This window comes from Tenrec ecaudatus, chromosome 2 (genome assembly GCF_050624435.1).
Source record: "Tenrec ecaudatus isolate mTenEca1 chromosome 2, mTenEca1.hap1, whole genome shotgun sequence".
Lineage (NCBI taxonomy): Eukaryota > Metazoa > Chordata > Mammalia > Afrosoricida > Tenrecidae > Tenrec > Tenrec ecaudatus.
Genome location: NC_134531.1, coordinates 146,842,005 through 146,857,053, shown reverse-complemented (window position 1 = coordinate 146,857,053; position 15,049 = coordinate 146,842,005). Strand labels below are relative to the sequence as shown.

Genomic DNA, 15,049 nt, shown 5'->3' with positions numbered 1-15,049 from the left:
TGAGTCAGAATTCTCAATAGTATTCTCATTTTATAATATAATTGATAATCATTAAGTTTTCCTTGATAACTAAATGATTATCTAATGACTGAAAAAAAAATGCTGTGCAAGCACACCAGCCTGTATGATCACGAGGTGTCAATGGGATAAGGTATCAGGCATCAAAGAACAAAACAAATCTTATCATTGAGAATGAAGGACAGTGCAGAGTAGGGACCCAAAGCCCATCTGTGGGTAACTGGACATCCCCTTAGAGAAGGGTTGTGGGGAGGAGACGAGTCAGTCAGGGTGCAATGAAGCAATGATGAAACATACAACTTTCCTCTAGTTCCTAAATGCTTCCTCCCCCTTCATTATCATGATCCCAATTCTACCTTACAAATCTGGCTGGACCGGAGGATGTACACTGGTATAGACAGGAACTGGAAACACAGGGAATCCAGGATGGATGAATCCAGTGGTGAGAGTGGCGATACCGAGAGGGTGTTGGGAGGGTAGGGTAGAAAGGGGGAACCAATTACAAGGATCTACATATAACCCCCTCCCTGGGGAATGGACAACACAGAGAAGTGGGTGAAGGGAGACGTCGAACAATGTAAGACATGACAAAATAATAATTTATACATTATCAAGGGTTCATAAGAGAGGGGCAGCGGGGAGGGAGGGGAAAAATGAGGAGCTGATACCAAGGGCTCAAGTAAAAAGCAAATGTTTTGAGAATGATGATGGCAACTGTACAAATGTGCTTGACACAATGGATGGATGTATGGATTGTGATGAGTTGTATGAGGCCCCAATAAAATGTTTTTTAAAAATATGCTGTGCAAGAAATCACTCATTGAAAACAGTGAAACAAGAATCTTTGTAACACGAAATGTGCATTACTTCCTCTAGGAGGAATAAAAATATACATAATAAAATTTACAGTTTTCAAATATTATAAAACGTTTGGGTATTCTTGTATAATTTTATATAGACATCTAGACCCTTCTAGAAGATTAAAAGGAGCAAACAAAAACGAGGTACCTGCTGCTTCCAGCAATGCCTCTAGCCGTGCCTGCGTCTCTGGATCCACAGTGCGTAAGTCTGCCCCTTCTGCAGTGCTTGATAAAAATACCTCTGACGTTGTCTTAAGCACTGGGTTATCCAGATCTTCTTGGTCCAAAATAAATGATTCAACCTGTTTGTGAATTAAAGATGCAATACCCATGAAATATATCAGTATGGCTAGAAAAACTGCAATTTAAGGTGTTATGACTTTTAATTAAAAATTTTAACATAACCAAATAAACTATTATAGAAATATGGGGCTTTGGGAAGGGACTTTGAGAGAGTACCTCAGAACCTATCTGCTTATCTTCAGACATGACTAACCTGTAATCCAGACACTAGGCTAAAATTTCCTGGGTGCATTGTATCCTCTGTGCCTAGCACAGAGCCTGAAAAACAATTTTTTAAAATGAAATGAGTACATGAACATATTTTCTAGAAAAATGTATACAGAATCAACTAGTTAAAAAGACTTCACAGCATAAATAGCTTAAGGAATTGCTTTTTCATTTGCCTCTAAACAATTTATTCAAACCTGACCCATAAATATAATATATTTAAAACACAGCCAACTATCTGGAGGCCTATAAACAAGAAAGCTCCATAGGGTTAGGAGCAAGGCCTGTTTGTTCACTGCTTTATCACTTGGTTAAAGAATACCTGTTACACAATAGGCATTCAGTCAAACTTGTTGAAATATTGAGAGGATTGCAACCAATATTGTGTGTGGGGGGGGGAATATAAACTTTCACTCAAACTACCACAAAAAGTATATATATATATAGATATGAAAGCAAGACAAAAATTAATGTGCAAAGATGCTCATTTTAATAATGAAATTCCAAAATCAGGAAAAAATGAAAATAGAGAACTGGTTAAAATATTTTGTACATTCACATAATAGACCTTCTAAGCAGTCATTTAAGAAAATATCTTTAAAGTAAATTGAATGACATGAGAAAGTATTCATAAAATTAGGTGAAAAACATAAGATTCAAAATAGGCTGACCCATAAAATATGTTAGAAGTATTGTATAAGTATATGTAAATGTGAATATATGGAGCACTACTGTATATTCATGTGTACATATTTATAGAGCTAAATATCTCTAAAAGATACAAATACATCTAGCCTGAGAAGTTAACATATTCAGATACAGATAAAAAAACAGGAAGGGAAAAGTACTTCTCCAAGGTCACACAGCTAATAAATGGTAGTCAAGTTTCAAAGCTAGGCCATATTGTCAGAGTAACCAGAGTAAAGTTAAGATAACTTGGGGCTATTTTATCATCTAGTGATGTACTACAGTTTTATATTACAAATCGTTGACTTGAGAACTAATAATCCTGTGCTGCAACACAATTTAACATGTGATTACAAGATGTCATTCTAGATCCATGCCAACAGATAAATGATTCTCCAGTGGCCTTGAAAGGTAACTAATTGCTTGTACAAAACTGAACATATTGCAACCCCACGATTTTACTTAGGCATTTGCAGGCATGCATCTCTGCTACTTGGGAGAAGAGATGAAATCATCACTCCAGTGGGACAATTCTGTAATTTTTATTAAAGTTGTATTTATATGTATTTTAGAGAAAACACTTATCTACTGTGGTATGATTCATATTATGGAGACAAATAGATTTGACTAAATATATGTAACAACTGTTAAGATACAAGTTGAGGGTTTCCAATTCCTTCCCAATCATCTTCCAATGTTTACTGAGGACCTGTTACATACCCAACATCAGGAAAAGATAAAAATGTAGAAGAAAGAAGACAAAGACTCCACCAACTATTTTTAAAGGTCCCGAAAAAGAATAAATATTACAACTATCGGGGTACAACAGTTAAGTCCATGGCAGCTAACCGGAGGCCAGCAGTTCAAAACTATCAGTGTTCCCAAAAATCAAACTCACTGCTAGCAAGTTGATTTCTACTCACATTGACTCTATAGGGCAGAGTAAAACTGTCCTTGTAGATTTCTGAGGCTACAAATCTTTTCAGGACCATAAAGCCTCATCTTTCTCCCATGAAGCAGCTGGTGGTTTCAAACTGCTGCCCTTCAGTTAGCAGCTCAACTCATAATCCACTAGGACACCAGGCCTCCCCAAAGAAAAAGTCCTAGTCATATGCTCCCATGAAGGTTATAGCTTAGGAAGCTCCTTGGTGCAGTTCTACTGTGTCCTATAGTATCACTAGATGGGTCACAATAGCAACTATTGTAGGAGGATCACTTCCACCACACCAGTAAGTCCTAAAATATTTGCACATGAAGTAGCACTTGAGATAGACTATGAAGGATGCATAAAACTTCAAGAGGCAGTCTGACATGAGGGAGGAGGTTGGCTAATGAAGGGAATAAAATGTTTTTAAATGGGCTTGAAGATTGCCTTAGTCATCTAGTGTTGCTACAACAAAAATAGCAAAAATGGATGGCTTTCACAAACGGAAATTTATTTCTCAAAGTTTAAGAGGTTATTAGTTCAACTTCAAGGTGCTGGCTCTAAGGGAAGGCGTTCAATCGGTGTCACCTCTAGAGGAAGGTCTGTCTCTTCCGAGTTTCTGTTCCTGGGCGGTCTTCATATAGTTTAACATCTCCTTTCCTCTATCTCTGCTTACTTGTGGGTCCTCATTTGTTCTTTTTATATCTTGTATGAGAATGCTTTAAAACGCATCTGTTACGGATTGAATTGTGTATCCTCCAAAATATGTTAATTTGTCTAAGCCATGATTCTCAGTATTATATAATTATCCTCCATTTTGTGAGGTGATATAATTATCCTATGAGTTATGACCCTAATTTACATGATATGAGGCAGAATGCATGGCTGTTATGTTAATAACTCAAAAACCAAATTCACTACCACTGAGTCAAGTGCGACTCATAGTGTTCCTATAAGGGCACTATGCACCTGTTGGTTTACAAGAAAACACTAACTACAGGATTAGGTTATATTTTAAGTCAATCTCCTGAAATACAAGAAATTAAACAGCAGAGAGAGATCAGAGGCACTTACTATCACCAAGAAAAAAGAGATGGCTATTCTATCCAAGCCCAGTGTGCCATTATAACATTTGACGTGATCTCAAGGGCCACTTACAAAACTGCCGACTGGCAAAGGAATCTGGTTCGAGTATGTGAAAACATACCCATCATGCTGTGTGGCAACAAAGTGGACATGAGATTCCTCTCCTAGAGGGGGTTGTTGGTGGTTATGTGTGGATCATTGCGATCGGTTCCCTTTTCCTTCCCTCATCTCTCCGCCTTCCCCCTACCCTTCAGAATTCTACTTTGACACACATGAGTAAGAGTCAAAACTGATTTGGCAAAGCAGCTGGGTAAGTAAACAATGATGCAAATTAAAGCCTTCAAAGACACTAATGTTCTAGGTTTTAAAATAATAAAATCTCACATGTAAATTTATTAGCTGTCACCTTTTCTACGGCTGTATTTCTAGAAAAAGTGGCAGCTAACTAAAGAAAACAAATTATTAAAAAAGAGCATTGTACCATAAAGTATGCATTATATGTTTTGTTGGTAGATTCTCTAGAAGCATACATACTTTTGTTTATAAGCTTCTGAGTTGGAATCAGAATTAATTAGGCAGCACATAACGGCAGCCATGTGGTTACACTACCCCAGAGCAAATTAAAACCACCGCCAAAGTTCTCAAACCTCAGTCAAAGAGAGAATGTTTGATATGAAATATCTTTTATTAGGCATTATAAAAATTTTATTTTAAAAATATTAACACATTATCATGCATTAACAGGCACAAATTTTGTTTCCGGTAGCCTTTAAGGATAGTCGTCATCCTAAGTATTCCAACTGGAGTTAGGCAAAATCTCAAGGGGCAATTAAATCCTTACTAACACTGTTCCTCCTTACCAACCTTCTTCAAAAATAGAATGGAAGCTCCCTTAAAGAACTCAGATGTGATGATGAGAAGGTAAATAACAATATTAAATATACATTTTAAGTAAACATACATTAAAAAAAAGTTTGCTACAGGAACCATGGTGTTGTGTGTTACATGTCCAACTGCTATCAGCAAAGTCAGCAGTCTGCAACCAGCAGCGTCTCAGCAAGAGAAAGATGAGGCTTTCTGCTCCCATAAGGACTTACAGTCTTGGAAACTCACAAGGGCAGTTCTACTTTGTTCTACAGGATCATTTTAAGTCAGAATCAAGACAAGGGTAGTAAGTTTGATTTGTTTGTTTCTTTGTTTTGAGTATTTAGCTTATTTGAGTATTTGGGTAGACCAGCATGTTTCCACCAACGGTAGCCCTCAAGTCAGAATTAGTACTTAGATCAATTTTTGGAATGGAGATGGCTTACTATTGATTTCTAGTCTAAGTAGCGGAAAACCTTTATAGACGCTAATTAATAAATAAGATGAACAATTTCTTTTTGTAAAAAGTGTATCATTACAACTGATTTTCAGACTATAGTGATGGGAAAATCACATTGATTAAGAGTGGGTAGTGCTGCAAAGCCAATTAATTGCTGTCAATACACTGTCCACCTGTAAAGTTGAATTGACAACAGTGTGACAAAAAAAAAATAGTGGCTGCTGAGGCTGCTTGTGTACAACCAAACACCTCATGGAACTTGCTTTTTTGGTTTGGAGGCTTCAGGCCATTATTTCATGGAACATATCAGTTAATTGGCCAAATAAAGTGTTCCGTGCTCTACTTCCCAGTTCCTTCAGCAGTGCCCAAGCCTTCCATGTTTGCAGATGGCCATCCAAGAAACACCTGGTCTCCATTTACTTGGAGCAACAGAGGAAGAAGGGAGCTGGGGAACAGGAGGAAATGGAGTGCATGGCTGGTTGCTCCCTCTTTTGCCACAAGACTCAATGAACTGGATGGCACTGGCGAACAATACAGTTTGATCAGTCTATAGAAGAATCCCGATCAAAAGAGGGAAGAACAGAATTTTAAACTGTCATAGAACCCAGACTTTCTGAAGCCGTGAAACTATTACCTAGAGGTAAATTTTAAACCTTAAACCAAAAATATCCCTGTAAATCTTCTTAAAATTAAACAATTGTTCAGTTTAACTAATAAAGAATATCTGCCTTGAGCACTGTGCTCTTTTAACATCTATATACAGGCATACCTCATATCCTTATGCATCATTTTATTGCATTTTAATTATGTTTACTGTATTTTTTACAGAGTTAAACATTTGGGTCAAACCTATCAGAGCCAGCTTTCCCCAAAGCATGTGCTCACTCCTTGTCTTTGTGTCATTAATGTCAACCTAGCTTTCACACGCATCGGGGAATCAACAAACTGATGTGACTCGCTTTACTGCAATACTTTCTTAAGGTGGTCTTAGAACCAAACTTGCAAGAGCCCATAGGTATGTCTTTATGCAGAATCAAATCAACAATAACAACCCAAAAGATTAGACAAACTCCTAGGTGGCACTGAATTTATATTAATAGGTGAAGGGCAACTCAAAAGAGCAAAGTGAGACTAGTTTAATAACTCAATGTCACTAAACTGTACATATAGAAATGTTTAATGTATGCTGTGTATGCTCTCAACAGCAACAAAGAACTAGAAGGTGATTGTACAACCCTAGGATGTGTCAATTATAAAATTAATTTTTAAAAACAGTAATCCAATGTTTCAGTAGTAGTGTCCACCCCAAAGTTCTCTTTAAAGGAGAAAGTAACATACAGTTGCCAATTCAGAATAATGAAAACTTTAGGAGTGAATTTTAAATAATTTCTGAAATTCATTAGTTTCACACAGCAAAAGAGAACCGTGTTGCTTTCCCTAAGTCTAAAATTAAGGGGTACTGCTGGCCGGCAGGTTGCCTAATTAAGCAGCTGACCAAAAGGTCATGGTTCGAAGCCTCCACCACTCCACAGGAGAAAGGTGGCAAAGCTTTCTGCTCCCTTAAAGATTTACAAGCTCGGAAACCCAAAGGCGGCAGTTCTACTCACTCCTACAGGATTCCTTTGAGTTGGAATTGACTCCATGGCAGTGGGAATCGTAAGTTGAAGCTGAAAAAAATTAACTCCATTTTGCTCAACTATGAAAACTTCATTTCTAAACTGTAAAATCAATTATCTATCGACATCCAGACCTTATACCTATGAATGTGATTTTAATTAGAAATAGCATCTTTGCAGACGCAATTAGCTAATGTGAGGTCATACCAGATTAGAGTTGGCTCTAATCCACTATGAACGATGCCCTTACTAAAAGAGAAGAGACACAGGGACACATACGGCAAAAGCCACGTAACAACTGACACAGAGGGAAGATGGCTATGTGCACAGTGCCATGTAAAGATAGGGGTAGAGACTGGAGTTAGGCTGCCACAAACCAAGAAGGGTCTACCAGAAGCTAAAGGGCGACTCCAGAGTCTTCAGGAGAGCATGACCCTGCCGACTCTGAATTTAGACTCTTAGTGTCTAGAATTTTGAGACAATACATTTCTGTTGTTTTAAGCCATTGATTTTTGTCTTACAGCAGCCCTGTAGTGAATACAATTAAATGCCTCTTATGTATCAGCATTTTTCATAAACAAGGGGTGCAGGTACAGTGAATTATTTAGTGTAGCTCTTCCAACAAAGTCTCTAACTCACACCAAATGATCTCTCCCTGAATGAGTCTGGGAAGAAGGTGGGGGAGGATACTGATAGGATTCACTTGTAATTGTCAATGATTCCCTGGAGTGGCACCATGCTCTATATAAACTTTGCCCTCTGAGAAGCAGGAGGTAGGATCTCATGACCAGCAAGAGGCAGGAGTGGAGTCCGTTCTTTGGACCGGAGATACCTGTTCAGTGACTTTCTTGGATCCAGAGAATAGCTATCCCATCAAAGGAGCAGCAGCAGAACTAGGAGCCAAAGCATAGAAGAGTGATGGGCTTCCCAACCCACCAAGCAAACAAGTTGAGCGTTTCTGTGCAGGAGGCCAGCTTGCAAAGTGCAGTGCCTCTGGGCAGTTAATTCAGGGAGCTGGGTTTGCCGACCCACAAAGCTTTGAGCTGAAAGCCTCTCAGTTGAGGCTTACACAATGATATGCACTTTGGGGGCTTATTAGTGGACCTGAAACTTTGTAAGAGGTCTTGGTAAACAACTATCCTGAGCATTTCTCTGGCACTACAACTCATTAACTTCTTTAGTGAACCTTTTAATCATGACTTTGTCTGTTTCTGTGTTGCCATTGCAATGGACATAAGAACCTAGAGCTAAATTATAGATTAATTAGGACATACATAGAGCTTTGAAGTTTGTGGATTTTTTTTCATTATCTTTTAATTCAATGTTTCCACAAAAATGTTAAAGTCCTGGACAACAGAAACGTGGGTGAAGGCAGACATCGGACAGCGTAAGACAGCGAAAATAATAATAATTTATAAATTATCAAGCGCTCATGAGGGAAGGGTAAGCGGGGAGGGAGAAAATAAGTTATCAAGGGCTCAAGTAGAAAGCAAATGTTTTGAGAATTATGAGGGCAACAAATGTGAAAATGTGCTTGACACGATGGATGGATGGATGGATTGTGATAAGAGTTGTAAAAGCCACCAATAAAATGATTTTTTAAATGTTAAAGTCCTTTTATATTATTCCATTCGACCATCTTACTTACTCAATGAAGTAGATCTTCATTTTAAGCACCTGAAACTTAGAAAAGCAAGTGACTTGTCTTGGGTCACATGGCCATGTAGAGATCTGAAGCCATGCGTTAAAGATTCTAAAGATCATTCCCTTGTCATGACACCCAACTAAGTGAATCTTCTATATAATGTAGTATAACTACAACAGATACTAGCCAATGAAGTAAACAGGATTACCTTTGCTCTTCTAAGATGGCAGTTTTGCAATAATAGTATTGTCAGAGAAAACAAAACATTTTTTAAAAATCAAATGAAATGCAACAGTCCATTCACGCCTCTTTACCAGAGTTCTTACGGATCAGATAAATCATATTTAGTAACTTCTGGCAACATCATTGCTAGGTAGCACATATACAATAACAAAAGCAAAATACAAAACACTTATGCCACCGTAGACTTGAAAAAAGATTGCTCAAATACTCCTTAGAAATATCACAAGGAATGAAGTACCTGGCAACTAAGACCAAGAAAATCTTTAGTGTTGAAAGAAGAAAAGTTACTGTATATTTTCCCTATCATCATAAGTAGGGTGAAAGTTAGAAGTCTTGACTTCTGTTTATCATTCTAAGTAGAAGTTAAAACACTGAATACTCCAAGGAAATACTCACTAATAAGAGCCTCAAACACCCATCAACCTCTATTTATAACCAATAAGGGGAGGAGAGCACAGTGACTAAGCACAAGGACTCTTAAGAACCAGCCCACCACTCAGTGTGAACTTAACTAACTAGTTTTGCTCTCTTATTCTTTTACATGAGCTGTCAAATAAGGATGGCAGTAGCTAGCTATCTTACAGGGTTTATCATGAATAAGTGAAATAACACCACTAAATATTGTACAACAGTGCTTAACATGTGTGAACTGTTGAGCAAATACTCATTGTTATTTACTATTAATATTATTACTACTCCTATTAAGGTCAGTTTATCCAACTTATATTCTTACTCCCAAAACTGATACAAAATTTATTATAATTGCTTTAGACTAAAAGGTAACCAGAACATGCTAAACACTACACATGCATCCATTCCATAAGGATTAAGTGCTTACTATACAGGCATTCAATTGGTCAATTCCAATTAAGGAACTAATGAGGAAATCAAGATGACGACTCTGGGGCAAGAAGGTACCTATAGGATGGGGAAGAGACGCACACAATAGTAACAGCGGCCTTGTAGTGGTTTTAATATAGGCTGTAATGTGTATATTCTTGATTTTATATTCATAAAATCTCTTCAATTTTTGTTTCCTCCTCTGTAAGTTGAAAATAACATTGCCTTTCTCATATGGTCATTATAAGGTTTACTTGAGAACATACAGGTAAGCATTTAGCTTAGTAGAGTGGACACAATATGTACTCAGCATATGACAGATAATAATAATTCTTGAAGGTAAAGCAGTGGGAGCAAAAATGTACCAAGGCATATCATAGCTTACTATGTTCAGGGAACAGTGGCAATTCAGTATGGTTGGAATATAAATATAAAGTTAAAACAAGGAGAGCCAAATTCTAAATAACTTATATGATATCCCAAAGAATTTGGATTTATTCTTTGCCTAATGAATGGAAGAATGCTGGTCCATGGAGTGGCATGATTGAACAGGCATTAGAGAATTTCTTCCCAAATCAATTAGATGAAGAATTGGAGATATAATATAGGGAAGTGGAGAGAGCCAGAAACTATTACAATAATGCAGGTGAAAGGTGATGGCCTGACTTAAGGTGAAAAGATACAGTGAAAGGAGAGATGAACAGGATGTTCAGAAAAATCTGAGAGAAAATCTACAAATTTAGTCCCTGTTTAGTGAGAAGTAGCAGCAAAGGTGAGCTCCTAGATCTCTGACTAGAAAAAAACAGCCATTAGCAAGGATAGCAGGAAAATAAATGGGGTGGAGGGGAAAGGAGGAGTTCAGTTTTTTATTTGGTAAGCCTGACATGCTTATGGAACATATAGTAGGCAGCTGGAAGGCCTCCTCGTAGACAGCGAAAAGAAGTGAAGGAGAAATATCTAAGAGATTAACATGTCAGAAGAGGGGACTCCAAATACAGAATGTCTTAAAGCACAGGATTCTGGGAGGGTTTCCTTCAAACCAAACTCACTGCCATTGAGTTGATGCAGACTCATAGTGATGAAGCAGTGTGAGTTTCCGACACTGTAATTCTTGACAGGAGAGCCCTGTTCTACTAAGGAGTGGCTTGGTGGTTTCAAACTGATGACCTTGCAATTAAATTAGCAGCCCAATGTGTAAAGGAGCAATTGTGATCTTGCTAAAAAAAATGAGTACAATGCAGCCATCAGAGAGAAGCAAATCAAATCCACAATGAGATACCATCTCACTCTCACTAGGAGTCATGATGGTGCTACGAGTTAGGTGCTGAGCTGCTAACCATAAGGTCAGCCATTCAAATCCACCAGCAAGTCCATGAAGAAAGATGAGGCTGTCTGCTCATTATAAAAATTTATAGTCTTGGAAATCTAAGATTATTTACGAATGCTACAAGTCAGAACTGACTCAATGGAAATAGGTAGGATGGCTAAGATTAAAACAAAAAACAAATATTGGTGAAGATGTTTGGAAATTTAAACTCTTGTCCATGGCTAGCAGACATGCAAAAATGCCCGTGTGAAAATGTAGTTACACAAAAAAACTAAAAATAGAACTACTATATAACCCAGCAATTCCTCTTAAAGGTATACACACACACACACACACACACACACACACACACACACACATCAAAGACCTAAAGCAGAGACTCAAAGAGACTTGCACACCAGTATTTACTGCAGTCACTATTCACAATAAGCAAAAGGTAGGAAGAAACGAACTGCTCACCAATAGATAAGCAAACTGTGGCACATATGTACAACGGATTATTTACTCAGCCAAGAGGAGAAATGAAGTCTTGATAAACCCCACAGTATCCATGGAGCTTAAAGACATTGCATGGAGCAAAATAAACCACCCAAAAAAGGACAAATGATTATATGATCTCACTGATATTAAAAAAATTAAAGCATATGAGGGGGAAAAGAAGTGCAAGTAGTGATGAAAAATTGCTTTGATCAAGGGTATTAGTGTATGGTTACACAGCTGATCAATGTAATTGCTGTCGGTAAGCTACACACTGGTAAAAATTTGAATTGACAATGACCAAAAGAAAATAGTACAAGCTGCTGAGGTATCTTATGTACAACCAAATACCTCATGGGATTAGGCTCCTTGATTTGGAAGTTTAGGGTCATGGTTTCATTGGGCATCTCAGTTCATTATGTGTTTAGTGCTTCTGATTCATCTCCTAGCTTGTTGCAGTGTCTGGACCTTAAGAGCTAGTAAGCAGCCATCCAGGACACAACAATTGGCTTCCATTCATCTGGACCGAGAGGAAAGAGAATCAGTAACAGAAAATAGAATGTGAGGCAATTCACTAATTGCCTCAATGAGTAACTAACTGCTCACTTTATCATGAGTCCAGAAGAACTAGCTAAGTGCTCCCTGCACCCATTACGGAACTATTCTATCAAAGATTCCATTAAAGAACCCTGATTTTAATAATTTTTTAAAAAGGGGGGTGGAGATGAAGAACGGAACTTTAAATTCTCCACACTTTCTGGAGTCACTGGAGGCTGCATGGACCTCTGAAACTACTGCTTGGAAATAACCTGTAAGCCTTAAACCAAAAATATCCTGAAATCTTAAAATTGAATAGTTTAGTTTAACTACTAGAAATGCTTGCCTTTTAAAAAAAACCTATTTCTATGAGATCAAATTGATGAGAGCAACCTAGGGACAGTGAGTTAATGTTAATGAGAGGACCCGCTCTGATGAAGGTGCGCATGGTTGTACAGCTCAAAAAAATGTTATCAACACTGTGAGACTGTACATGTAGAAACAGTGGAATGTGTGTGTCTTATGTTCTGCTATGTATATTCTCGACAACAACAAAAAATTATAAGTTAAATAAACAGTAGTCTTGTGTTGATGGGTATGTATGTATCTTTTCATTTTACATGATTCATTCTATTTCATTGCCCATTTAAGATACTCAACCAATGTCCTTGGGAGTATACCCCAGTGAACATGAGCCATACATTGACTGTGGGATCATGGTCTGTCATGAGACCATGAAACAATTAAAAAGTACAATGTGTAGAAGCACTCAAATAAATATAATTTATTAATATCTTAAATAAGTTTTAAAAATCTTAAAGAAGTTTAAGAGGATGAATATGATTTGAATGAATAATTTACCTTGGTTTTTTTTTCACATTCCCTGAAATATTCCTGAAAAGACTGAACTCTTTCAGATGAGAAACCACATTTTTTCATCTCCATAATTCCAAATCCAAGCACTAAGTTTAACAATGGTAGGCTCTAAATGAGTGACTGGAATAAATCAACCCAGTCTAAAATAACAAAGAGAATTCTTAAATAGACTGCTGAGGTCTCTAATCTCTGGGAGACATAATCCTATTATGCAAAATGGGTGTTCATGAAGAGGCCCTAATTCAAACTAAACTCATGATTTCTACTGAAAAAGTGAATGAATAATTATAACAGATTAGAACAAAGAGATAATACAAAATAGTAAATAGATACTATTTATGTTCCTCTAAATTTTGGTTGAGGAGGATATATGTCAAATCCATTGCTGACTAAAATATATTAACTGTCAGTAAAGCTCCTCTCCCCCAACAAAAAACACAGACACTAAAATAAAGTATAGACTTGTGTTGTCAAAGAGTCTAAAGAAAAGTCTTCAAACATAATTGGGAATGTCTCATAGGTGACACCCACAATTTGTTTTTGCAATTTAACCACACAGGTGATAACACTGGCTTGAGTGCCAAACAAATATGTTACTTATATAATGAATTCATACCGCTTATAAGCAGCTGTTAAGTGATACCAGATACTGAATAGTGACTGGGATCTTAAAAGCTAGTGAAGGGTCATCTAACACACAAATACTCAACTTTCCCCACCCAGGGGGAAGAAGACTGAAGAAAATCAAAGACTCAAGAAAACAACTAGTCCAAAGGACGGATGAACAGGTTTCACTACCCTGAGACCAGGAAAAGTACATGGTGCCTGGCTACCACCCTCAACCTCTCTCATCTGGACCACTCTGATCTAGCCCCAGACAGAGGGGAGAAATATGTAGAACATGATTTAAAAATCATAAATAAGACTTTATTATTCATCAACAGACTTCTTACTGTTCTGATAGAGACAGATAAAATGCCCAAGACTGGCCCTTAGATACCCTTCAAACCTGAAGCTGAATTCACCCCTGGGATCATCTTGCAGACAACAACACACGGGCCTATAAAGTGAAACAATAACACTCATGAGAAGTGTATGCATCAGAATAATCAACCATACCAAAAAGGCAGCTTTTGCCCAAAAACACAGCTCCAAAGGGAAAAGGGGATAAGGAAAGAGGGAACTGAGAGAGGAAGTGGGAAGAGTACTGATACACTAACAGGATTGTAACCAATCTTACAGAAACAAATGTGTACAAACTGTTGCATGGAACTTTCATCCAAACTACACACAAAAAAGGTCCCAGATATGAAAACTCCAATTGCTGTATTTTATATTTTATTCCACTTACCCATTCATTTATTATCTTAGAAAAAAAAAGACATTCTGTCCAAATTCTTGTTGGAGACCATAGGCAACCCCGGAGGCACTCAGACTACGACTACCCTAATCAACTGAGATCGCTTCCTTCTTCTCGCAAACATATGCCCAGGCTTTGCAGGGGAAGGGATGCAAGGTAAACAAAAAACTTGCTTTTCCTGCAACCTGGCAAAAAGCCCAAGTTTAAATCACATGGGTTTCCCCCCATCTATCTTCAGCATATACCAAAAACCAAACTAAACACTGCCATTGAGTCTATACCAATTCATGGTGACTCACCTGTGGGTTTTGGAATCTGTAACTATTTATGGGAATAGAAAGCCCTGTCTTTCCCCTGTGGAGCTGCTGGCGGTTTTGAACTCCCAACCATGAGAACTGCAGCCCAATGCATAACCACTACACCACCAAGGCTCCTTCAGCATGTACAGAAGGGTAGAAATTCCTAAGAACTAGAATGTCATTAAAGAAGTGAAGGGTAATCTTTGTGGATGACTATAAGTTCTACAGTATACTAAATTTCCCATATAATAAGTCCTTGAAAGGACCTTGATGGTGCAGTGTTAAAGAGTTTGAATGCTACATAAACGTTAAGCAAGTCAAACCCACCAGCCACTCCACGGCGAAAAATGTGAGTCTGCCTCCATCAAGATTTGCAGCTTTAGACACCCACTCTACAGAGCAGTTCCACTCTGCCCTAC

The 15,049-nt window shown here is 37.8% G+C and overlaps 1 protein-coding gene across 12 annotated transcripts in view; it reads right to left on the bottom strand.

Moving 5' to 3' along the window:
* The window catches only part of ANKHD1 (ankyrin repeat and KH domain containing 1), a 133,522-nt gene that overhangs the window by 103,758 nt on the left and 14,715 nt on the right, over nt 1–15,049 (bottom strand). For all 12 annotated transcript variants that reach the window (XM_075541656.1, XM_075541659.1, XM_075541655.1 and 9 more), the window contains exon 2: nt 1,027–1,180. In XM_075541656.1, coding sequence (XP_075397771.1) covers nt 1,027–1,180 — 154 coding nt within the window. The remainder of the gene's footprint in view (nt 1–1,026; nt 1,181–15,049) is intronic.